General features: G+C 35.1%; 1 protein-coding gene across 5 annotated transcripts in view; it reads right to left on the reverse strand.

Moving 5' to 3' along the window:
- Window positions 1–3,586: 3,586 nt before the first annotated feature.
- The window catches only part of OPA1 (OPA1 mitochondrial dynamin like GTPase), a 78,196-nt gene continuing 55,266 nt past the window's right edge, over window positions 3,587–26,516 (reverse strand). For all 5 annotated transcript variants that reach the window (XM_065942243.1, XM_065942241.1, XM_065942242.1 and 2 more), the window contains 2 exons: window positions 8,890–8,964; window positions 3,587–6,721 (listed from right to left, as the gene is read on the reverse strand). In XM_065942243.1, coding sequence (XP_065798315.1) covers window positions 8,900–8,964 — 65 coding nt within the window. In that variant the 3' untranslated portion in view covers window positions 3,587–6,721; window positions 8,890–8,899. The remainder of the gene's footprint in view (window positions 6,722–8,889; window positions 8,965–26,516) is intronic.

Here is a 26,516-nt window from a genome sequence, read left to right on the forward strand (position 1 = left end):
TAAATACATTCATTTTCCTAAAAGTATTTTTGAGAGCGAGCGAGCATGTTTTGGACAGTGGCTTGTAACCAGATCTGTTTTCCAGTTTAGACTCTATTCACATGAATGACATTGGTTACTTAAAACTTTTCTGAGCCTATTTTCTCATTTATAAAATAGAAATAACACTGCCTGTGATAATGGATGCATAACACAAGACATACAGTTTCCTTTGCTTTAAAGTTCTTTTCTTCAAAATTTAAAAGGAAAGTCGAAGAAGTTTCATGGGATTAATCCTTGGAAAAGACAGAAGAGTGGCCTAAAAGTGTTTCAGGGGGTTTCCAGATAGATCCCCAAAAGCTCATGGCCAGTGAGAGTCCACTTCCCTGCTGTCCTTTACATGGACACTAAGAGCCCTTCTGGGAGTCCTCCTCAGGGTGTGTGGCCACCCCTGCAATGCTGCAGATGGAGGTGGCTGCACACATTTCCTCCCAAAATGCATCAAGCACCACCTCCCATCAGGGCTGCCGCTGGCAGTGGGGCGGCACGTTCGCTGTGAGCTGGTGTGTGCCTGAAGTCCCAGCCACGCGGGGTGCTGAGGCAGGAGAATCGTCTGAGCCCAGTTCTGGGCTGTAGTGCACTATGCTGACTGTGTGTCTGCACGGAGTTTGGCATCAGTATGGTGACCTCTGGGAGTGGACTACCAAGTTGCCTGAGGAGGGGTGAAATGGCGCAGCTCAGAGCTCCTGTGCTGATGAGTATTGGCTGCATCCCACCCGGAGCACCGCCGAGTGCAAGTGTGAGGCCTTCTGACTTAAGCCCTCTAGACAGATACAGTTCTTAATGGAGAAACAGTAAGGATGGCATTTTTGTTAATAACCCATGACTACTTCCGTGTTAAGATGTACGGAAAAGAGATTAAAAATGGAACACAAACTAAGGAAGCAGAGAAATGAATAGGTTCATTCATTAAGAGATATGTTAATTTCAATGCTTCCTGGTAGCTGAGGCAGAAAGACAGGTGAAGTCTTGAGTTCTCTTTGACAGAAGGGAAGCACTGTATATGGGTTTCCCTGGTGGTGAGCCCAGGCAATAAAGAGTCTGCCTGCAATGCAGGAGACCCGAGTTTGATCCCTGGGTCAAGAAAATGCCCTGGAGAAGGAAACAGCAAACTACTCCAGTATTCTTGCCTGAAGAAGTCCATGGATTTACAGAGAGATGGGCATGACTGAGTGATAAGCACTTTAAGCACTATATGCTTTGGTCTGGAATGGAAAACTCGGCTGGTCCTGAACGATATATCTAGTAATCCTTACTTTAAAGAACCTAACCGTTAATTGAGACATGTCATTTTACTTTTGCAAGAGGTGCTGTGTATTTTCTTCAAACAGGTGCATCATAAAATATTTGTCTGTGAAAACAAAGGACATAATATTAGATAAATTAATAAATGGGTAAAGGTAAGTAGTTCAGGCAGTAATCCTGATTTGGCCTAATTCTCAGATAAACTTTAGCAAAACAAACAAGATGGAGTTAACCTATTCCCTACATACTTTCTCACAAATGTTAGAAGTCTCACAAGCTTTTGGCAAGTATTAGATCATGTACACCAAGACCATAATTTTTCACAAGTGGATAAAATTCTAATTCCTGTGTTGTTGCTATGATTTAGTTATTCCAAGAGACAGTTTCAAAATGGACATTCTTCTTTGAACTCTTAAGGAGTGAAACCTATATTCTTAACTCTACAATAAGACATACCTCTCTGGAGGCTTCTGGCAGTTTTCATTGGATCTTCAGTGGGGTCTCTGGCCTACAATTTTTTAAATGACATTTTGCATTTTCTCAAATATTTGGATAGGAACCATGCTACACATAGGTTAATTAGTTAAAAACAAAACATACCACATAGAATAAGGAACTGGTTTACAAAAACATTTAAAAGCTGTAGTTACTCCAGTCAGTGACTTGACCCCAAATAAACCTTAACACTGATCCTGTAGAATGTGAGCAAAACCCACATGAAAGCTTCACAGGGTGATCATATACACATTCTCTGTCAAGCTGGTAACTCAACTCTCATTTCAAGATACACACTTAACCCAATGCCTTATGATGTACATCTTTCCTCAGCTTATTTTATAAAAGTGTCTTTAGGCTAAGTATCACTCACATTTAAACTCTGGACACTACTCTGCTTTTTAATCTTTGGCAACTTTTATAGTGCCTGTCTTAAGTTTTCTACATCTATCAACTTAGTCTAATATGTGCAGAAATTATTTATGACTTAGTTATCACAAGTTGAATATTTTATTGTTTAAATTTAAATAGTAATCATTAAATAACACACTTTGTAACATAATTAAATAATACATCTCTATTATTTACAGGCACATGGTAGCTGCTTCACTTTGACAAAGATGCTAATTCTTCAGCTGAAAGTATTGGCAGAAAACAGATAAATTACCCTATTAAATCTTCAGGAAGCAAACTCTTCAAACTTTCTTGATTTATGAAGTTCTTGAGGTGCACAAGGGTGAAATAATTTAAAATGCAACTACGTTTGGGGTCTCACACTAGGAGTGATCTGTTAGCACTGATAAGTGAAATAACTGTTAATATGATTGAAATATGTCCTTCCCTATAAATCTTCTCAAGGAATTTAAAGACTGTCTTAACATCTATTCACTAGAAAATATACCACACTCCAGCAACTGTGCACTACTTATGGAAGTAATCGTGACTTTACAGACGTTTCCTGGTTTTGGATTTAGCTAACCATATGAATCAGGGAGAAGAAACACCCACACTCTGTCTTATTTTACATATCTAATGATCACCAAATCTTTAGCTCAGCTGGTAAAGAATCCACCTGCAAGGCAAGAGACCCCTGTTTGACTCCTGAGTCGGGAAGTTTCCCTGGAGAAGGGATAGGCTACTCACTTCAGTATTCTTGGGCTTCCCTGGTGGCTCAGATGATAAATAATCCACCTGCAGTGTGGGAGACCTGGGTTTGATCCCTGGGTTGGGAAGATCCCCTAGAGAAGGGCATGGCAACTCACTTCAGTATTTTTGCCTGGAGAATCCCCATGGACAGAGGAGCCTGGTGGGCCATAGCCCATATGGTTGCAAAGAGTTGGACATGACTGAGCAACTAAACACACACATGAGCAAAGTTCTGGGAAAAATTTTAAAATTAAAAAAAAAGGGAGTTCATAATCAAGTGGTGGATGGAATGAAGTGATCTTTAAGGTTCCTTCTGGTTCTAATACTTAATGATGCCTTCTTAGCCTCATAAATGACTAAACAGGTTAGCATCATCAATGAAAATGATGGCCATGGTAGCAAAATACAATTAAATACATTTAAAAAATATATTTTACCAAAGAAAATACCAAACTGTATTGACAAATATCAAGACATGAAAAAGAGCATGGTTAGATCGTGTGCAATGTGAGGCATGTGAAAGTCAAGCATTCAAAGGAGAGTCACATATTAAGAGGCTTGTTAGACCATGAATTTGGTTATACTGTGGAGTCAATTATCCTGGGTGTGTAAGTTTCTCTCTCTCCCCCTCATTATAACAAAGACAACTTAAAAGATGCTCTCCAATAACATGATTTCAGTGTCTTTAATTACTCATCTACACCAATGATCTTAGATCAAGCACAGGCAAAATATAAATTGCAGTAACATCTACATATAGTGTGAACATTTTTAAAAATAATACAAAGTTCATTTATAGTGCACAAGTAAAAACAAGGCTAAGTTTTAAATATTTAAACATAAAGCCATGATTATTCAAAAGGTAAGCATATTTATAAGCACATTTCTATACTGCTGAAGTTCCTGAAACTATAGCATATACCAGCTTAGAGAACCAAAACTGAAAAAAAGAAAAAAACAAAAACCACAAAACTTTGATCCCCTTTATTAGAAAACTAAAACGTATTTCTTTTAGCACATAAATACATCTAAAATAAATAAAAATAAAATTATTGACTGGTTAAGGGATTTACCTTTTAAACCTACACTCTGAATCTTAATATCATATGCAAAATTCCCAAATTATAAGGTCAGGAAATACCACTCTCTGCAACATTCCCTACTCATTATTACACTATTCATTTGTATCTGGAGGCTCAATAATTTGTGGGAAGGAGTGTGTTGGAGTAAAGCCTGGAAAGAGGGGATAATATAGAGAAAAAGAGGACATAATTAAGCAGCTAAGAAAGGCTGACTGCTCCGCTTGTAACTACAGCTCAGCTGAACTATGGTTCAACCGTGAAGCTGCAGGAACCACTCATTTCCTATCATTCATTGCCTACATAGCTTGATTTCTTAAATTGATACCTGGATTGAGTAAATTTTAGATACAATCTATTTACAGTTGTTCAGTCTTTAGTACAGAGCTTTGTTCATTCTATTCCTTGCAAATTCTGTGGTGAAAAACAAAATGACTCCTGGTCTCATTAGAATTTAACTTTTGTATACTGAATTTGTTTCTATTTGTTACATTTTTATACTTTTGTGTAGTAATTTGTTTGCATTTGAATCATTTGTGATTTCTGAACTGCTGACACAACACAGTTTACTGCTGAGAATTTGAGGTTTTTTTTTCTTTTAAAACATCCAATTTTAAGAAATAGCTAGCTTTTGAGTGGGGAGGGAAGCATGCTTAGTGTGATATCTGCCATAAAGGAAAACAATATATAATCCATATTAATTACTTTAATTAATTATGAAAGAAGTCATATTACCAAGTAGGACAGGGAAATGTCTAGACTCTAAAATGGGATTTTTAATAAAATTTTATTATTTATTTATATATTTAAATCACAAATACCAATCTCAAAGGGAATGGAGACATCTCCTTTAACCCCTTCTTAAATTTATAGAAAGAGATGCAATAAAAGCACTGACTTAACATCAGCCTTTTACTTGGGGGAAATCTGTAGAAACACAGCTGAGCGTTTTCCCTATCCATAGCTCACAGAAATAAACACGGTCCTTTTCCTTTTTTTTTTAGAAATACATTTGTAGTTGTAAAGTTGCTGTGTTTTACAACTGCAAAAATATTAATTACTAACTGAATGATGTCTGCTTCAGTAGGGTATTCACTCACTGGCCAGCACTAGTTAGAGGGAGTTAACCAGAAAGGTCACCTCTTAACCTTTGTACAGAACATCGGGGCACCCTATTCCCTCTCCATTCATTCACCCACCCACCCATCCACCCACCGTCCCCAGGTCTGAAGGATACAGAAATGTTCTCGAAGACTCAGCTCCCAAATAAAATATATTGATACTCTCTGCTTAAAACTGCATCTACATCCTATCAAACAGTATATAACAAGTAATTCCTGAATTTTCAATTTCTGAAATATTTTGTGGTATCCTTTAACCTTGCATATTGTGTCAGACCTTGACAGAGATCACAATAAAGAATGTACTGATGTTAAATTTAAAAAAATGTGGAAACTGTTACCAGAACATAATTCTAAGAAACTTAAAAATTAAGTAAACTGTAAAATAAAAACTGTCACAAAACTGGGCACTTTTATTAGAATACTAAAGGTGTAATGAAATGGCAGCAAGAAGCAGAGTTAAATGGCAAAGACATTGAAAGTCAAAAATGGCCTATTTCTTTGCTTTAAAGTCCTTTAGCCATTATAAAATATTAAAGAAAAAAAACACATGAAAATGGTGTGAGGATATTACCATAATTGAACTGCAATGAATTAAACTTTACATTTTTCTTTAAACATCCAGGGAAGAAGGGAATGGTCAACATAATTCTAACTGTTTAAATAATTTCCATTTAAAACACAGTTTTATGAAAGAAGGCTTTTCCTGAGGCCTCAATGAAATGTTTGACAAGAGTCTAAATGAATTAGTCAACTGATTATTCTTAATCTTCCCCATCTTACGTCACAATCCAACAGCTCTGTCAACAGGTTAAAAAAAAAACAAAAAAAACCCACTGTCAACAAGAAAGCCTAGCTCAAGTATAAAACATCCAAAATGAATGAATTCAAATGGATAGAGAAAGTACAAAGACATCAACTGAATCAAATAGGTAAGCTGCTACTGACTTAGCTTCTAAGGCAACTTCTAAGCTGTCAATGAAGGGCTGAAATCTTTCACTGAATGTACACAGAATTGTAATACAAATTAACCTATTTGAAGAGTTTTCCTGTTAACTCACTTTCTTTCAAGTAAATATAAACTGAACTATCCTGGTCAAATAGCTTCTGTACACAACATTGCAGATACAGATAACAACTCAGCAGGTTACCATCATTTTATATACAATTGATAGCCTTTAGAAAATTGCCATAAGTTTTATTTCAAAACACCTAACATTCTTTCTCTGGAAAAGAAATTACATCAAGTAACGTTGGCTAATGAGTTAGTTGAACTCGTGCCACTAGAAATGAGACAACAAGCAGGAGTACAAGTTTCTTATCTTCAAGGACAGCCTAATGGCCCCACCACTTAAATTATCCCAGTTTCTCACTTTAATACAATAAAACAGAATGTTAATGGCATTTCCACTTTTCTTCCATTCAAAAGGCAGCTGACTGTTAAAGTGCCTCTAACACACATAAATCATTTTTATTCCATGACTTTATTTTATGTTTAGAAAGGCAGAATAGCAGAAGAAAAAAAGGCAAGACAAAAGACTTTCGAGTTTTCTTTCTTCAGATGTATGCAGAGGTGATTATATGATGAGTAGGATTCTGTAAAAATAAACAGAATTTTCATTGGTAAATTTAGGTCTGGGGAGACAAATGTAAAATTTCTAAGTAAATTTTACTATTGTATGATCATAAAAATATTGAAGCTTAACTGCCTAAGTTGCTAGCTTCATTAAATTTAAAATATCCACCAGAACAATACAACACAGTTTTATCAAATATGATGTATGAATCAAAAAATATTGGAATTAATCTTCAGCAAGTATCAATTATTCAAAATGATCAGGCTGAGTAACTACATGCATCTCAAAACTCACTGAGAAGAATACAAATTCCTTAAGATGCCTGGCAACTTTTATTAAACGGTCAAATGAAGCAAGGCTACAGTTTCACCAGATTTATTATTTTACTTTTTTTCTCTAGCCTCGCCTGTGGCATGTGAGATCAGTTCCCCAACCAGGGAACCTATCGAACCTAGGCTCCCTGCATTGGGAGCATAGTCTTAACCACTGGACCACCAGGGAAGTCCCAGATTTATTCTTTTAAGTGGATTTGCAGTATACAAAATAGATCATCTGTCCAACTCACAGATAAATGTAAGAGTTCACAGAGCCATGAATCCCAAGGGGTGGGAAGTGCCCTAGAGAGCAGAGACAAGTAGGGAACAAAAATGCTGGGACTGTTTTCCGGTACACAGTCTGCCTCGTAGGACTGTCTCGGCCTTCACCTGGGCCAGACACTTTGGCAGGAAAAGGCATGCTCCTGGCAGCAACAATCACTCCAGACGTCACACTGACCAGCTTAGGTAAGTGACACTGACCTGGTTGGCTCTGGGCTTCCTTATTTCCTTAAAGAGATGGAAATGCACCTGATATTTTTAATTGGGTTTCTGTGAATTCCAACCCACCAAAAAACTATATTTGTAAACAAAAGTATCAAGCAAACTCTGATGCTTATGAAGAGAATCTCCAAATCCAGAAGATTCTCAAATGTTTCTAACATTAACTACTGATAGTAAGGAACTATGACAATGAGGAAGACATTGTAACATTTCATGGTTTTAAAAGAAAATTTTCGTACACTGAAACTGTATAAAACGTTTACAAGCATAGACACTTAAAAACACTGAATTATTTTTGGCCTGTGTGAAAGATGATTACTATTTAGTTTCTAGACACATTTTTGCATACATCCATACCTGTCTTAGCTTATCAAAGAGAAACAAAGTAACAAAGAATCATTCTAAAGCTTTTTACTCCTTCCTCTCTCATGCATTGCTGGTGTACCATTCTATGTGATATTGGTCTGAGCTGTGCTTCCTTTTTCTAGCTTGCTTTCTCAAATATATTGCCTCGACAGTACAAGAAAGTAGGCAATCTGATTTAAGGGCCTTTTTTGAACACAGTGCAGCTAGGGAGAAAAACTTTCACATTTCTACTCCGTCTACTTCTGTGTTGCAAGCTGTCTACAGAGCAAGGACTCACAAATAAAGTGAGTAATTAAATATTTTAAATAAGTGATAAGCTCTTAATTATAGCATTTTCCCTTTCTCGACTTATTCAATAAAAGACTTCCTAATTATATTTTTTCAGCAATAATTAGCAATTAACTCTGCTATTACAGGAAGTCTTCAAATAATATATTTTATTAGGCACTGCTTACAACGCCACACTACAGAATTAGACAAGAGCCCACACATTCACAAGAGTCCTAAATTCTACAGCTGTCAAGTTATTTTAAATTGAAAAAGTTTATTTAAATGTCTTTAAATACTGAAGACTAAGAACAATTATTAAAATTTTTAGTCAACCCAAAATAAAAAGCTTTGCAAGTGAACATATATGTGATTATTTACTGAATACGAACAATGAGAAAATGAGTGCAACAGTTCTTTATAAACAGAAAACCTATGAGCCACCAGCATATCATGAAACATTTTAGCTTTGTTCACCTTTTTTCTGTTCAAAATGAGTTCTAGGGGAGATTTTTAGTTCAGCCACAAGGCGATCAAGTTATTCAAAGGAACATCATACATAAAAACTGTAGAATCTAGTTTTGGAAATTCCTGCTTTTTAAATTATTTAATTACATTAAGATTATTATTAAGAAGTAGGATATAGTTAAGTAGAATGATAAACTATTAAAGTAAGTTTTAAATATAAATTTTGTGTTTAGTCAGTACCAATGCAGTAAGAGGTTTTTTTACTCACTTATTATAATTTATTTCTCCTGATGAAGAGCTTCAATAAATGCATCAAGTTTTTCTTGAATTTCTCTAACTTTTTCTGTAGATATAAAAAGATAACAAATTAATTAAAAACAAATTTATTTCTTGAAGGCAATGGTTTGGGATACTTGAACTACTTAGGAAAAGGGAAAGAATCATCTTCACATGACACACCATCTGATATCCAAATGAAGTTCAAACAGATTATAGCATTAGCTCTTCTAATAATTTTTTGGAAAGGGGAAGAGTGTAGGGGACAGATCCTTTTGAGAATCTAACAAATGTTGCAGATTCTTACACAGAAAAAGGGAAATATAGATATAGGTACACATACAATTATGTGTAGAACTTTAAGGAGTTGTTAAGATTCTCTGGGGTCTAACCAAGGACTCACAGTTAGCATTATCTGGAACAGAGGAAAATATAAAATAATAAAACCAATTTTTTAACATTAGAAGAGAATTACAGGTGAGTATATAACTGGCCTTCAACTAGGAAATGACTTTCTAGGTGTGAAGTAACAGGAAGAGTTACAAAGATCAACCAGTATGACCACATTAAAATGTACACTTTATATGTCAAAATATCCTAACACTGAAAGACAAAAAAGAAACTGTAGGAAGTACCTTCAACAAAAATGAAAAAGGCAGTAACACTTAAAAAAAAAAAAAGTACTTTTCTTTCTGTGAATGAAGAAAGTTAAGTTTAAAAACACCAGAGCCACTGAAGACAGATTTACATTATTTTATTTGATTTCAGGTTTTCACTTTGGGTGTTCAAATAAAATCTACAAATTCTCTCTGAAATATAAAAATTTCCTTCAAAATGTGTTCACATGGCATGCCAATCCCCTAATATTAAAAGCAGAAAGAATCATGATTTATTCTGCTTCACTGCTAACTTAATCATGTAGCTCCTATTTTAAAACACAGGTTAGGCATGCTATTGAACTGTGGTGCTGGAGAAGACTCCTGAGACTCCCTTAAACAACAAGGAGATCAAACTAGTCAGTCCTAAAGGAAATCAACCATGAATATTCGTTAGTAGGACTGATGGCTGAAGCTGAAGCTCCAATACTTTGGCCACCTAATGCGACTCATTAGCAAAGACCCTGATGCTAGGAAAGATTGAGGGCAAGAGGAGAAGGCGGTGACAAGAGGATGAGATGGTTGGATGGCATCACTGACTCAAAGGATGTGAGTTTGAGCAAACTCCAGGAGATAGTGAAGGACAGGGAAGCCTGGCGTGCTGCAGTCCATGGGGTCGCAAAGAGTCGGACATGGACATGACTTAGTGACCAAACAACAATAGTAAGCATAGTAACAAGTACTTTTATCCTGTTATCGTAGTATGTTTGTGAGAATTACCAATTAAAGTGAAATGACTGGTTCAAAGTTGGTGACCTAAAGGCAAAACCGCAAAGCCTTCTACCTTCTATTCTTACTCTTACGAAGTTTATATTTTTTTCAGCTTTCCTTTTTTATTTTTTAAAAACTGAAATATAATTGATTTACAACATTTGCATCTTTAACATTTAAAAATAATCTGCAATCAAAGATATAAGTATCCTTTTCTATCAATGAGACAGCATTTGTGATGAGTAGCCAATAAAAAGAACTGTTCTTTTGGTAAATTCTTGTCAGCACTGCAGGAACTCAACATAGCCTACCAGAGTTGTATATAAAGAATGCAATGTCTTCATTTTCTTTTTCCAGTAATTTAGAACTTCTTAGTATTAGACTGAGATGAATACACACCAAAAAAAGCCAGGGCAGAGGGATCCCCTAATATTTTAAACAAATTATTTACTGAGAAAATATGTTAGTTAAATATAAACAAGAATTCCTTGCTTCTATCTAAAAAAATCAAACTCTTGGAAATTTAGTTTGTACTTTTTGTAGTCTGTTTTTTTATGGGGGGTTTTGTTTTTTTAACTAGCAGTCAAACCAGTAAACATCCTTCCTTCCACAAAATAAGGCTACATTTTTATTTTAAAAATTATTTCATATAGTTACTTAGGAACAGTTCACCTATCTTCTTCACTGAACATTTACAGAGCTTCAGATATTATAGCTCAGTTGAAGACTTTCTTTAAAGGAGGTTGGGAAATAGGGGGAAAAAAGTTTTCTAAATCATCTCATACAATTTTGGAAATGGATGAGGTCATTAAAAAATCATCCAGCTTAAATAGCACAAAACATGGAAATCTCAAACAAGTGTTCAGAGCCTTAACAGCTCTCTGAACACTGTACTGAGAACTACTTCTACGTGGGAAAACTGTATTAAATCACAATCTATCTGCTCCATCATCTGAGTACAATAAGGCAGCTGAAGGGCCAGTTCTATCTGTCCTTTGCTCTGTCAATGACCTCTATGCTCAGCTGGACAGTCTATCTGTGAGTGTGTGGGACAGTAGCGTCACTCACAAGAGACTGTTCACAGCAAGATCTACTTGTATTGACAGAGACCAAGAGCCACTCTGATGCATGTGCCTAACTGTGGAATCTGAATCAAATTCTTCTAAAATTTAAGTGATGTTTCTCATAAATTAAAGTTTTTTAAAAAACTAATTATATATAAAAACCACAGAATAGAAAATTACTAATTTTCCCTTTGAAAAGTTGTTTTTACAAAATATTTTACCACTGGAATATCAAGACACTGTACCTCTATGCCCTGAAACCTCAAGAATAACACAAGGAACAGTAGTGTTAATGGGAGGAAATGAGAGAGAAGAGGATGGAGGTAAAAGTTGAAAGAAAAAAGAATAACTGTGATAAATGTTTCTTTTTAATACTAAATTGGAAAACTCATTTCTTCATTTGTTCCTTCACTTATATAATGTACTTACTGAAGTGACATGGGAACATATGATACCCTGCCTTTAAGAATTCCTTGCTTACCTTCTACCTCTCTCTAAGTCTGTAAGTGTCTACTATGTTTTGTGTGATTTCAGATCCCACATTTCATTTAGTCCTCATATAACCCCACACGTTTCACTGCCAAAGACAAGGCTATTAAGCCTGGAGAGTTAGCCTTGTCCACATTCCTCCATTTCAGAGACATATACTAGATCTACTACCATATGCAGACTCTATACGGTAACAAAACAAATGCTATTATTGCAAGTGTATTTGTTGCAAGTTTTGCCTTTTGTGAAACAAGATATTTTGATAATAAAAATAGGAATTTACTGAGCACCTCCTAAGTAATTCTGTGTCTAGGAATGTCTAAAAAATGTATATTATGCTATCATAATATGAATATTATGAATATGAATATTATGATAAGATGGGTATTATTACTTCTTCCTCTTGAGATTAAAAGGAGACCCTTGAAGAACAATATAAGAACAGGAAACTGGACCAAAAAAGCTTAGCGTCTTCAGTGTCTACAGCAATGTCTGACTTACTACACATGTTCAATAAATATTTGATAAATGAAGTTACCAAAAGTATGGCATGGAGAATGATGGCTACAGGTTATCAAGCGGGGGGAAAGAAGCATTTAACGTGCTTCCAGGATGTTATGCCAGGATCACAAGAGCTAGAGCAAGTCTGGGAACAAGAGGCAGGGTAAACGGTGACAATGAAGAGCTGGTGGGCTCCCAACAACACAGAACAGAGAACACTCAGGTCTTAGAACACAAAAGCAATTGGTGGCGGAGGGGAGGGAGGACTTAATTATTACACCTTACTTAAGAAGGCTAAAATATGATGACTATACAAGCACACACAAGCATGATTTCAAGCTTTGCAAGGAAGTTATATTACAAATAATAAGCAACATTATTGTGCATATTTGAATTAATTTTAAATTCTGATGTAAAGTTTCAGCAATGTCTTGTATCTGGCTGCACAGAAAACTGAGTTATGCATAAAAATCAAGTTGGAATGTTAGCAACTAACACTTTCCACTTTCTGATCCTTCAAACTAATGTCTCACTGTTACAGTGTTTTCAAATCCCCAAATCTTAACGGTATTTAATTTATCAACATTAGAACTTACTTTCCCATGGAAAAATGTGTATATATTAGCAAGGCTAATTATAGAGCAAACTCCTTTTTCTATTAAATATTTGCATTAAATATTTACATAGCTAGAGAATTCTTATAAATTTGTGATTTACTTGATAAACTAAACCAACTCAGGAAGGGATTAACAAACTGCTATTTCTGTACACTGAAACAGCCAATTCCACATGGAGTGAATACGGCGTCTACTTTCCATTTATCCAATATTTACTTAAAAGATGAACAATTTCAAACATCAATTCATTGTGCTTCTTGATTGAGTCATGAATATTCCCATAATCCCCAACTCATAAACCATCAGTCTCAGTGAATGAAGTTCCTTCTCTTTTTTCTTTTCTTCAGATGACTTGACACCCATTCATGTTTAGGGTCTCTTTATCTCTACATGAAATGATACCACTACTCTCATTTTCTTTTTGAGTCTTCTGATACTCGCTCTAAAAGTCTCAAAAACACACTAATCTGTAATTAGGTTTTGAATACACTGTGAATCCAAAAGGCCAAACCCGGGAGAAGGTTCACTTCAGTGGTTAATAACAGTTTAGAACAGGAACAAAGAATCACACACAAAACACTACTACATGAACCGAAATAAACCTTTTACAACTTTTGATGTTTTTAGAGAAAGCCTTAGAGAAATGAGCTGCAAACTTATGGATGCAGTGTATTTTATACAAGCACACATCCAAAGATCCAAATGTTCCTTAAGAGAACTGTTTCATAACACGCTGCGTGTACGTTTTCTACCAAGCTTGGGGACACCTTGTAGGTGAAATTGTGCTATAAAAAGCTATTCACTAAGGGACTGAAAATTAAAGGAACACTTCTTATTATGTTACATATGCTGTTCCTGAACAGGCTTGCTTTTTATGAGACAATTACACTGTAAGTGCTCTTTAGAAATTTAGTGTTTAAAGGAAACATCTAGGGAAACAAGGAAAGAAAACCAACCAAAAACAAGTGAATCGAGACCAGATTCAAGATTCTCAAAACCACAGTTAAAATCTTAGACTTAGCACCAGAAAACATGTACACCTTTGACAGCTGAAAGGAAGAGCCAAAGAGATATAGAATCAAAGATACACATTTAAATCTAACACTTATCTTCTGAGTCCTGGTCCTCCAGTTTTTTTCTTCTCTTCCCTACAAATAGGTATGATTATTTTGAAACATACTCATTAATGAAGACAAACGGTAGACTACTGTTTGTTACAGAAGAGGGAGGTGTCATCTCCTACGTCCTGGGGAAAGCTGTTTGAGACTGGGACAGTAATTTCAAAGCTGGGTGGGGTCCAGACTTCCAGGGGTCTGTGAGGTAGAAATAGAGTTCTCTGAGTTATTTCTATTGCTTCAAAAGTTCAAATGGAAATCTTTGTTTGGGCTAGAATTACATCTACTCTTGTAACAATTATTTGTTTGGGCTGATTAAGAGATATAATTGCAATTCTATGTTTCAAATTAAAAATAAAAGTGTATTATAGACAAATCTTACAAAACATGGACTTCACAAAATGAAGTATACAAAAATAAAACGAGTGCCTGACAAAAAACAATGTTAGGAATCCCTGGTCGAATGCTCCTAATCAGCAATGGGGTAGTTATTTCATATGATTTTTATAAAAATGAGACCATACTGTACTAACAGGCATATGATAATGTGATCAGGAGAACTACGTTTCTAGTACTGGCTTTGCCTTTAACCTTACTATTGTGGACAAATCACAGTCCTAATTTCTTTATCAATAAAATGAGGGAATATGTCTTAAAAAATTCAAAGTCTATACTAATGTACTTTAAAACTTAGGACTGAAATGTACTATTCTGATGTTAATAATAATTGCACCTTTTAAAACTTATTAGTGGTCTTTTGTTCTTTAGTTATCTTTTTATCTGATATTAAGCTACTAGCAAAAACTGCAACCACAAATGATAATATTATTCTCATAGGATTGCAGAGTTCATTTTAGAAAGATTCATTTTTTTCTTTTTCTTTTTTTTTATTTTTCAGTGGGTTTTGTCATACACTGATGTGAATCAGCCATAGAGTTACATGAATTCCCCATCCCGGTCTCCCATCCCACCTCCCTCTCCACCCGATTCATCTGGATCTTCCCAGCCCAACAGGCCTGAGCACTTGACTCATGCCTCCCACCTGGGCTGGTGGTCTGTTTCACCACAGACAATATACATGCTGTTCTTAGAAAGATTCATTTTATACTGTCACCCTCCCCCACCCTCTGCCCAGGAATAGGCTGGCTTATATGAATTGTTTACTTACAAAGAAGTCTGTCATTTAAAATCACTCAGCAAGTGCTACACTTGCTATGTAATAGATGCCCATGAATATTCATTCATTTGTTCATTCATTTATTGACAGGTGCGTTATCTGACTTAACCAATACTTAATCTAAACGTTAAAGATGATTACTTTAGGGACTTTCCTGGTGGCCCGGTGGCTAAGACTCCATGCTCCCAATGCAGGGGACCCAGGTTCAATCCCTGGTCAGGGAACTAGATCCCACATGCTGCAACTAAGAGTTCACATGCCACAACTAGGACCCAGTGCTGCCAAATAAATAAATAAATATTTTAAAAAAAAAGATGATTTTAAAAGTTTTAGAAGTTTATTTCAGACCCCAAAACAATATGATTTAGAAAGAAAGCAGCAATAAGAAAAGTCTGTGAAATAAATTGTAATTTCTGTTCTGCTTCACTGACTACACTGAAGCCTTTGACTGTGTGGACCACAACAAACTGTGGAAAATTCTTGAAAAGATCCTGATGCCAGGAAATACAGAAGGCAGGAGGAGAAGGCAGTGGCAGAGAATGAGATGGTTAGATAGCATCAATGACTCAATGAACATGAACCTCAGCAAACTCCGGGAGACAGTTGAGGACAGAGGAGCAGGGTAAGACAGAGGAGCCTGGAATGCTACAGTCATGGGGGTTGCAAAGAGTTGGATACGACTTAGTGATAGAACAACAACAACATTCCTTCCCCACAACCCAGTGTCAGTTGATTGGCTTTGCTGCACCTAGGGCTAGGGGATCAGAGACTGGTTCGGCAACACCAGTAGGAAGCTCAAGACTAAATCAGCAGCTTGTTTATAGCAAAGGATGCAGAACCCTCGAGAACACCAATCTCATCCTAAGTTTCACATTATTTCACTTGCCTGGATTTTCTCTTCCCTTCCACCCTTTTTATTTAAGAATTCTTACCTTTTGCACAGGGTAGATCTTTATAAGCTGCATCAAATTGTTTCGGGAATAAGGTAGGAAATTAGTAAACTAACAAGCTAGTTTGTAGAAGATACACCACAGGCAGCTGATTCATACAATATACTATAATACTCTAAAAATGATCTTTTTATACCAACAGTGCTTTTAAAATCAGTAATTTAAGAACATTTTTGGGAAACAATATTATCACATTTAACCTTCTATGAACAATCTCTAAATGAGAGAAAATTATTTTCATTTCTGCTCAATTCTCAGAACACGCAAAGATACAAATATCTATACTTAAAGTCATTATTTTAAGCAACAGAAAAAAATCATACATTTTTATACGATTCATGATCATTTTTTAAAAAGTTAGATTGTACCATAAGATTATAAACATCTCCTGTGAGTTATTTCATTCTGTATCCAGTACATAAAATATTCCATATTCATACAACTATCAACTCAAAATTATGATGAAAAAATATTTATAAGTTATTATGTATGCTAACTCATTAACATATATTGATTTTTTTTCTCAAAAAAATTTAAATAAATACAGTATTTCAAAGTAAATAATTTCTTTTCTTTCCCCACAGGAAAGCCTGAAAATCAATACAATTTAACAACTATGATATAGGTAATTAATTGGGAAAGCTAAAAAAGCACTAGCCTTATGACCAGTAAAATATTCAGTCCCAAATAATTAAGAAAGCATACAAGTAACTTATCATTTCTTTCTTTCCTATTTTCTTCTTATTCTTAAAGGGTATTTTACTCTGAATTTTGTTAGAAGAGACTTTGAAACATTTTAAGAAAAGGAAAACCACCCAGGCAGCTCTTAAAGAGACAGGACATCATTTATCACTTGCAAAGACAGATTTATAAGAAGAGGGCCCCTTCTGTTCCTTTAAGACTGCCAAACAGATGGGAAGTGAATGGACAGTCAATGGGACAAGAAAACACATGGGAGGTGCTGTCCTATGTATGTTCCCAGCATAAGAAAGAGGTCAAGATTGTAACTGCATGACTGGATCCTGGAAAGGGTCTTTCTTCAAGCTGTTACAAAGACAAACGCTGTTCCTCATCCTGCTGTCAAACTGTTATAAATATTGGTTTGTCAAAAGACCTTCAGTTCTGAAGATTTAAAAGGGAGGAGTAACAGATGAATGAATCATGAGAACGATTCTTAAACAGTCAGCTCATTAATGTAATTTTAAAAGCAAAAGAAAATAATACAAGAAGGGAGAATGTAATTCTGATTTATGAACCAAACTAAAGATTGTAGAAAGTAAAGTATGGAATTAAAAATTATAGACTTTAATAAAGTTATGAATTAAGTGAGATGAAAAACAAAAATGAAATATAATTTTATCTCTTAAATAAAACATTGCATTAGAACAAAGTATTATTAATTTTATCACTAAACTAATAGAGAACTAATAGCATTTATATATATATTTTTTAGGCTGATTTCATAAGTTTTCAGTTATTTCTCACTATAACCCTATAAAGAGGTATTACTGATATTGGTTTCATAAGTCAGAATGAGGCTCAAAGACACAAAAATAACTTCAGAATTAATTTCATGCATTCACTAACTTAGAAAATCACCTTTAAATTATAATCATAATTTCTTCTACAGAAAAGGAATAATTGTAAAATTGAAAAGGCAATAAGCACGCATAGATTTATATGCCTGAGTTATCTTTTTTGAAGAATGAAATCATTACATGTCTTTAGGAGACAAACTTATTGTTCTAGAGTTAATGATTAGTTTAACTAGGAGAGCAGGGTCTGAAACCAACACATTGAAAAATAATATAAAAAAGGAAGCCAAACTATATGAACTTGGTTATATACAGTCACTCACTAGCACAATCCCAGACTAAAGATGAAAAGAATCCCAAAACAAACCTAAAAAGATACTATCTCTAATATATGTTGTTAGTCCCAGTTTTGCCACAAAGATTTTTGTGCTTGGCTAAACCATTTTCCTCAATGAACTTCAATTTTCCCATTTGAACAATGGGGATAATAACTTATAAGCCTTATATGCCTTTACAAGGCAAACCTAAGAAACTGTGTAAAGTGTAAAGCGCTGTACACATTTAAGGGATATATACAGAGTTCCAAGCAGGATTTGACTGGGATTCCAAAGTACCTAATGATGCAGCTACTCGAGAATATAAAGTGGAGGTAGCAGCCAAACATTCAAACCGTTTCCTGTTTAAAAGAGAATCATGAATTGACCCGACAGTTTTAAGAAGCAAATGCTTCAAGCATCTTTGAAGGAAGGGGAGACATAGTGAAGGCACAAGTACGTATAGGAAGTGCCAGGGTCCTAAATACAGGTGGAGATTAACTTTAAAACAGTAATTTTCAGTACATGTTTTGTTACAAGATAGCCTCTGGAATACCTCATCTATTTAAAGTAATGAGCACCATAGTTTTTATTTTTACTAATGCTCCTTATTCCTCTCAGTGAATCTTTTTGAAGTCAGTTTATATGAAGAAAAGGAAAAGAAATTTAGCCTACTGATAGATGAGAAACCAGAAATAGTAGCAACAACAACAAACTGAAGACTCAGAGTATAGATGGAAGCTAATCCAAGATCTCTTCATGAAAAATGCGTTCCAGATGTATGACTCAAGTTATGGCCCTAAGATCACATTAAAAACTTTATTAGAATACAGAGCTACAGTGGTTATTTCTGGGCAGTGGCAATAGCTTAAAAAGTTTTGCCATCTATATTTTCTAATTTTACAAAATGCATATGTACTAGTTCTGTGATTTAAAAAAAGATGAAAACAAAAACACCCAAAATTCTAACAGTTGTACTGGGTGAAAACAGGTACATGACTCAGAACTGGCACCATGAAGTGGTGCCAATAAAAAGAGAGACTAAAAAAGACTTGAATTCCTTGACCCAGAAAAAAGATCTAACTTAAAGCACTAAAACTAAAGGAATAGACTGAAAGAATTCTCTTCAGAGGAATTAAAATAGACCATTTCCATACACCAGCTAACGAAGAAGCAGACAAAATCTGTTTTTTAACAGGCTGCACAAGATTGAAAACTTCACTAGTTCAACAAGAAAGGTTTCAATTCATTCACAGATGACAGATCCATGAAGGAAATGAGAAGAATTCAATGTGAATTCCCCACCACAAAGGATGATACATTGATGATCACTTATTATGCAGCCCCATGAAAAGTCTCTTGGTGTCACAATCACCAAGAGGTTATTTGGGAAGATATTAGTCAGTCTTAAGATTTATCATATCACAAACCAGCTTTATCATTTCTATGAACATGACAGTTAAGAATATGCAATTTCTAAGGTAATTCTGAATTGCGCTCATTTGGGCAAAGAGGCATTTAAGGAATGTATAAAATGGTAAAGAAATTAAAATTCCTTTTGCCCTTAACATACCCCCAAAACTATTCTGAGAACCCTATTTCATAAAGATTACCAGTTCAGTATGCATCAATTTGTCCTTCAAGACAGTTTTTTTTAAAAAAATTATTCATTTCTGCTTAATTTTATTTTTTAATATACTGTTACACATGTCGATGGATTGTTTCACAGTTTGATTTAGCTTTCAATGACTAGATTCCATTTTTCTATCCATCTCAGAATGGAGAGAATAGTACAAAAGACATAATTAAAAAATAAAACAAATCGAAGTTTAATCCCAAATATAAAGATATTATTTCATTCTAAACTCTCACTGAGAGAGTGGTAAGCATTAACAGGGGGAAAACAGCCTAATTTCTAGTTTTAAATATGAGCACTGGCTTTTAAATACATATTAATATACACACAAACACATAACACAGTAAAACATAAATAGAATCCACTTTAAAATGATAACCAAAATTCAACTCATAAATTACTGAAGAGTCCTTTCCTATCTTTATTCTGACTTTTATCAGTTAAAAATGTGGCTTTTAAGCAAAATGAACATACTTGCTGGTAAAGCATTGCGTACCAGTAGCCTGTACAAGATTTTAGAGAAGTAAATATCCTTTTAACCTTGTACCAATTTATCAATATCCTTCAATGTTGTCCTTAAAAGACAGACTTAGTGCATGAAAAATGTGCTTGATTCTAAAAGCTCCATTTTGAGTATAAATTTTCTCATCAATATCCTGGAAAGCACACAATTTGGACTCATCGTGTGGAATCATGCCTGTAAATAACTACTTCTCTAACACAGAGGACTCTCCCTGAGGATTACTTTATTCTTTCTGTCAACTCACACACACTCTCTCTCTCTCTTTTTTGGGCTACAACACAAAGGCAGACTCTACTTCATCTCTGCAGACTCAAGGTAAAAATAACTCTTCACTCTCTTTCTTAGCTGCTTTTCAATTTCATTTTATTAGGAAAAATATTTCACAAAGGCAGAATTTAAAGACCGCTTCTACCCTGAGAAGATGCCTGAAAGACCTCAAACACTGATAACATAACACAGGAAGCAGTTATTTATTCTGCAGTGAAGAAAAAAATTCCAATCTTTCCATTTTTCAAATATATTCATGTCTACTAACCATTCCAAAAAGTACTAAATATCAGAGAGAATAAAAATACTCCAATCAACTTAAGACTTCCTAATAAACACACACAAAAATGAAAATGCTTTGGTGAATTGGGTGGGCCAGTGATTAGGACATCACAGGTGACCTAGAAAGCAGGGGTTTTGTTAGGGATGAAACCTAGATAATAAAATGTGAGCAAAGGAATGTGTGGATACAGAGCTGACTGCAGGAAATGTGAGCTGTTCCACAAGAGAAATGAGATGGCAGTTTCCTGGCAACACAGAGGAAAGCTTCCTTAGGATGAGAAAGTTTCCTTGGGATGAGAAAGCTTCCTTTTCCCTCTCTTTTAAGTTAAGAGAAGTGGGCTAATGAAGAGTCTGTATTAAAGCAACATGATTCAACATTCAGCAAACATACACAATGTATGATTTACAAAGTAAGGTAAACTTACGAAAGCAGCATATCACTTGGGCAGAGGAGATCATACATGACAGACATGAAAAAAAACTCTTAAATTGGTTATTTTGGTTGATCTACAGTTGTCTATAGTGGGAAGCCTGCCTTATGCTCCATTAAACAACACTGGCAGTACCTCAGTAAGGTTTCTAACCACTGATGAAGGTAGAAAAGAAGAGAGGAGGAAAACACTAGCTCAGGACCAAGAGATAACAATGACATAGAAGAAGGAACAGTGAGAGATATTAGAAAAAGAGAGACAAAGGGAAAAAGACTGCTTAGAAATGTTCTAGAAGACAGCAGAGACGAGAAACCAGTATTGAGGTTCTATAATTATTGGCCAAAACTCACAATAAAAGCATTTAGATATAAATGATGCCACAAGGATTGCCTAGGTACCTATAATTCTACAACTCAATACTATCCTCTTATCCTTTAAATCAAATCCCTTCAAAATTAATTTTCTTTGGTTATGTTTACAGAAACAAAATGGACATGCTACTACAAATGAAAGTGCAAATAACAAATTTTCAGTAGCCACATGATTTATCACACTCTTATACTAAAAGAAGATACATGACAATTTCACCCCAGCTACTAATTTGGCAGATTGTACTGCTGAAAACATGAAGAACTCTCTAGAGTACTCGTGTGAGGGCATGGCATGAGTAGGTGTTGTGATGCATGGCAAGAATCACCTATGGAGACTTGGCAAAACACGAGTGCCAGAGCCCTGGCTCTGGGAAAGGTAGTTTAAACATGACTTCCCTTTTCTACAGTGTTAAGTTTCAGATTCTGAGTATAATCTTTCAAGGAGAATTTTTAGTCTCACACTGCCGTGTGGCCGCTATTTTAATCCATAAAGGCCCTCAAGGATTCTGTAGGTATGGCAGAAGTTTAGGAATGTGAGGAACCAATGAAAATTAAATTCAAGAGTTATCTATTTCTTTTTTCTAAATGAAGAACAACAAAATTATTCTTGCTGAAGCTTTTCTCATCTTGATATTTTCTGACTACTTTTTACCCAAGTTTTAACATGGTTTGAAGAAATTTTAACTCTTATAAACTAGAATTATATTTTAGAGATAATGAAGGTACTTCTTAAACTGGAACAGCTAAGGAGCATTTCTCTTCCAGACTTGCTTTTAAATGTATCACTGGATCATTCTGCTGTTGCTCCCTTTTTATGTAATTTATAAAATTAAATTATAAAGCCACTAGTATACTAATCATGAAGAACAAAGTTTTCATTAAAAAAAATAATTTGTTACTATCTGATAGCTCAGAGAAAAAAAGAAATTTCCATCTGTCATCCATATTTCTAAGTTTTTAGCATCAAAACTGAATCTCCTGCACACTAAGATACAAAACCTGTATCTTGACTCCACTCTAATTATCAAGAGAAAGCACAGAAAGAAGGATAAGAGGAGACTGGGAAAGTGAGGAGATACAAAGACGAGTCCCACCAGCATTGTATACTCCCAAGAGAAACAAACTTTAGGGTTCGAGAAACAATTGCTGGCTGTCTGGGAGATGCTCAGGCATCAAACAATAAAGAACAGTCAACAGAGGCAAGAGGCCGAGCACGCTGCTGCGACTGCGGCTCTAATCCCCAGAGCTCTGGTAAAAAGGCCAGCTGTTGCCACCTCGTGTAGGGAGTCAGCAGAGCAAATTAACTAGGGAGAGAAAAGCTGCGGATATTGGAAAATTCTAATTTACCAGCCTCTCTAATCTACGCTGTTTTTAACATTAAGGGCATCAAAATTATCATTAAAATAAGCCTGTGCAATGGTAGCTCAAGTAAAAAGTTTATGACTGTTTTCATATTTCATTAGTAAATGAGATGTAAATATGAAAAATTTGGCTTTGACTGAAGCCTATCTTCTCTTCATGTAAAATACAAGAAATATGAAGAAATATACTGAAGCTTATTATAAAACATCTCAACACTCCCAGATAAGCTCAACAAAAAAGTTCAACTAAGAATAACAGCCATTATGCTCAAGTAAAGATTCTGTATCTGTTACAGTTGGATCTTAAGTCTCTAAGTACAAACACACCAGACTGAAAAGCTGTGTCTAGATTTTGGGCAACATACATACAACTTACCTATGGCGGAATCTGATCGAGTACCCTTACAGACACGTCTACAAGTCATATAAAGAAAATTATATGTTTTCTTCAATATGTTTACTGTTTACCAGTAAACCTTCAATATGTCTACTGGTGTTGTTCACACTTTAGTGTTCTCCTACCCGGATTTTCTATCAAAGGTTTCACATTGTTTGAAAGTTTAAGCTGCAATGCTTTTGTACTACAGAAGTACATAGGATGATAGTGATCATGATCATAACTAGTATGTATATCTTTCTGACCCACTCCATAAGGGACACTGTCAACTATGGAAGTTTCCAAATATACAAGATTGTTTCATATAATTATACTGTCTAATGCCTTGGGGTTTTTTTCGCTCCTCAAAAAAAAGAGTTCAGCACAGTAGTTAAAAAACCTGAGATCAAATTTTGGCTTTACCACTATGTGGGTGTTTTTAGGACTCCATTTCTTTATTATATGTAAATGAGAAAAAATGACTGTACCTATGAGAATATGAAAATGCGTTTTAAACATATAAGCTAGTATCTGTCATAGGAAACGTATTTAAATATTAATTCTTTTTCACAAGCAGAATCAAATTCTGATACAAAAATGAGAAGGAATTTATTGTAAAATAAGGAGAGGAAAATCTAAATGACTGTTAATACCCCTTTAATTATTGGGTTATCAGTGATTCTTTGATTATGTACACAGAGAATGAAAAGGATAACTCAGATTTTAGTGAATAAGAGCTGAAAAAGAAACCTAAGCTCTAAACTCCTCACAAATGATGTCCAGGTCCAAAAACTCACAATAATCTAGTCAACTGTTGATACAATATTCATAGAGCAAACAACAGAAGAATCCTGTGCTGGACTGATGAAACCCAGTTCAGTAACACCACCAGCAGCTGTTACCAGTGCCCAGAAACTCAGTTTCCGGGCTGGAGTGGAGAATAAACTCCAAAAAAAAAGTCTACGAGGAGTTGGCAATATTATTTTATATAATGACAATCACAAAATAGATCTTATAAATCATAAACAGATTATAGAAAAATTCTGAATTGAGCTATATAACATGCTGATTTTTCCCTCTCCAAAGAAGGCGTTTTAAAATTGCAGTCTATTTCAATAAATAGATAGGACACACTGTTAAAAATTATGCTGGGAATCCAAATGGATTTTATCTAAATTAATGTTGTACTTAAATATCTATAAAAAAGAAATCCTGAGAAAATATTCACTACAAAATCAAAAGAATTTCATCAGTGTCATAGTGGATACCGCGTAGTTCTGAATATGAGTAGACACTGCAAAAAAGGGATTAAGGTGGAAAGATCAGTTATGTATTTTATTAAATTGTCCATGAGGTGACCCAATCTTTCAACATCTTCAGAGATGATGTTTTCAAAAGCCTCATTTTTTCTAAATTATTTTCATATGATCCCTGATTCTGTATCAGGATATATCCTTTTTTATCCTTTTCTCAGACTTAGGAAACAGTTTTAAGAATACCACAAAGAGCACAATTTTCCTGAATCATTTACTGTCATTATGCCTCACAAGCCCCAATTGCATTGTGTGTTAGCTACAAATAAGATTATTTCCCTAAATAATCTCAATCTAACAATCAAAGCTTAAAAATTGATAATGTTGACATATGACTACCATGTAACCCTCAGATCCCCACCAACTGTCCCATTAACATCCTTCAGAGCAAAAAGATTCAGTTCATCATCACATATATTGTCTTTTGTTTTCCTGTTCTTGGTCTCCCTCAAGCTGGAACAGTTTCTCAGCCTTTCCTTGTCACCCATGATCTTGATATACTTAAGAGATTACAGACCAGCTATTTTGTAGAATGTGCTTTAACTTGGGTTTTTCTGATGTATCTTCATGATTGAATTTAAGTTACACATCTTTGGTAAGAAAATCACAGAAGTGACACTGGGTTCTTTTCACCGAATTCTCTAATGTAGCACATAGTTCTAATCTGACCATTACTGATAATACTATTTTAACTGCTTGATTAAGGTGATTATTACCAGTCTTTTTCAACATAGTTACTCTTTTTTCCTTACACTGTCCTTTTTTACTTTGATGCCCAAATTGTCCTAGTGTTGGCTAGCAGGAGCCTCTGCATGTTGGCTTCTGTATCTTGTTGACATGTCCCTATCATCCTTCAACTATTTCCTTACTTTCTACATTCTCAAGATGTCCCAGGGTCCTCCTGACCTTTCCCTGTTCCACCGATGGAATCCACTGTTTCTAGAATCTAGGTTCCTTGTATGACTCCTCAACCGATGAGCCTCCTAGGACTAGAAGAGGCAAAGTCTTCTTTCATCTTTCTAATTCTAGTTTTGTGGTTTCATTTCAATATTGAAAGTGGTACCTCTTCTTAAAATGAAAGAATGTCACACTACCTTTTATGTAATCATCTTAAAGTATAATCAGTTGCTGAACCTCCAAAGTAAAGTGGTGAAATGATTTGAAAATGGGCAAGCTTAAGACTGGCAAAATACACGATGCATCAAACTTGTACCGATTTCTATAATATTTCATCCTGTATCCATTTCAAATTGTAAAAAACAAAACAAAAGCCCTATCTGCCTTCCTTTCTCTAAATTTCATTAACCAACTTAACATATTCTAATTAAATATGCTATACTAGGAATTTTGATCTGTGTAATACAGTAGTAACCATTAAACTTTGAAAGTTTTCTGGCTGAAGGTATCCATGACCATATTCCGAAGTGTTACACTGAAGATAAACAGTAAGGAAAAGGTACTCTCAAGATTCTTTTTCAACTAAAGGACAAAGTCATGTCTCATCTCCTTTAGTGTGAGTGATGAGGCTGAGTCACTGGTCAAACACTTGCTTCCAAGGACATTATTTGGTACAGAAACATTATGATAATTATATATTTATACACACACACAAAAGTGGTAAGTCATTTCAAGGGAGTCATATGAGTACTTTTTCAGGAAAAACAGCAGGAAAACATAATAATTGGCTTGACAGTACACAAATTTGTGTTAGCAATACACTTTCTTTAAATAATCAAACTGGGAGTGAAAAGTGATGGGGTTACACAAGAGTCTATTAAAGGGACTTCCCTGGTGGTCCAGTGGCTAAGACTCCAAGCTCCCAATGCAGGGGCCTAGGTTACACGGTCAGGTAACTAGATCCCACATGCACCAACTAAAAGTTGCCCCAACTAAAGAGTCCACGTGCTGCAACTACGACGCAGCACAGCCA

This window comes from Muntiacus reevesi, chromosome 8, assembly GCF_963930625.1.
Source record: "Muntiacus reevesi chromosome 8, mMunRee1.1, whole genome shotgun sequence".
NCBI lineage: Eukaryota > Metazoa > Chordata > Mammalia > Artiodactyla > Cervidae > Muntiacus > Muntiacus reevesi.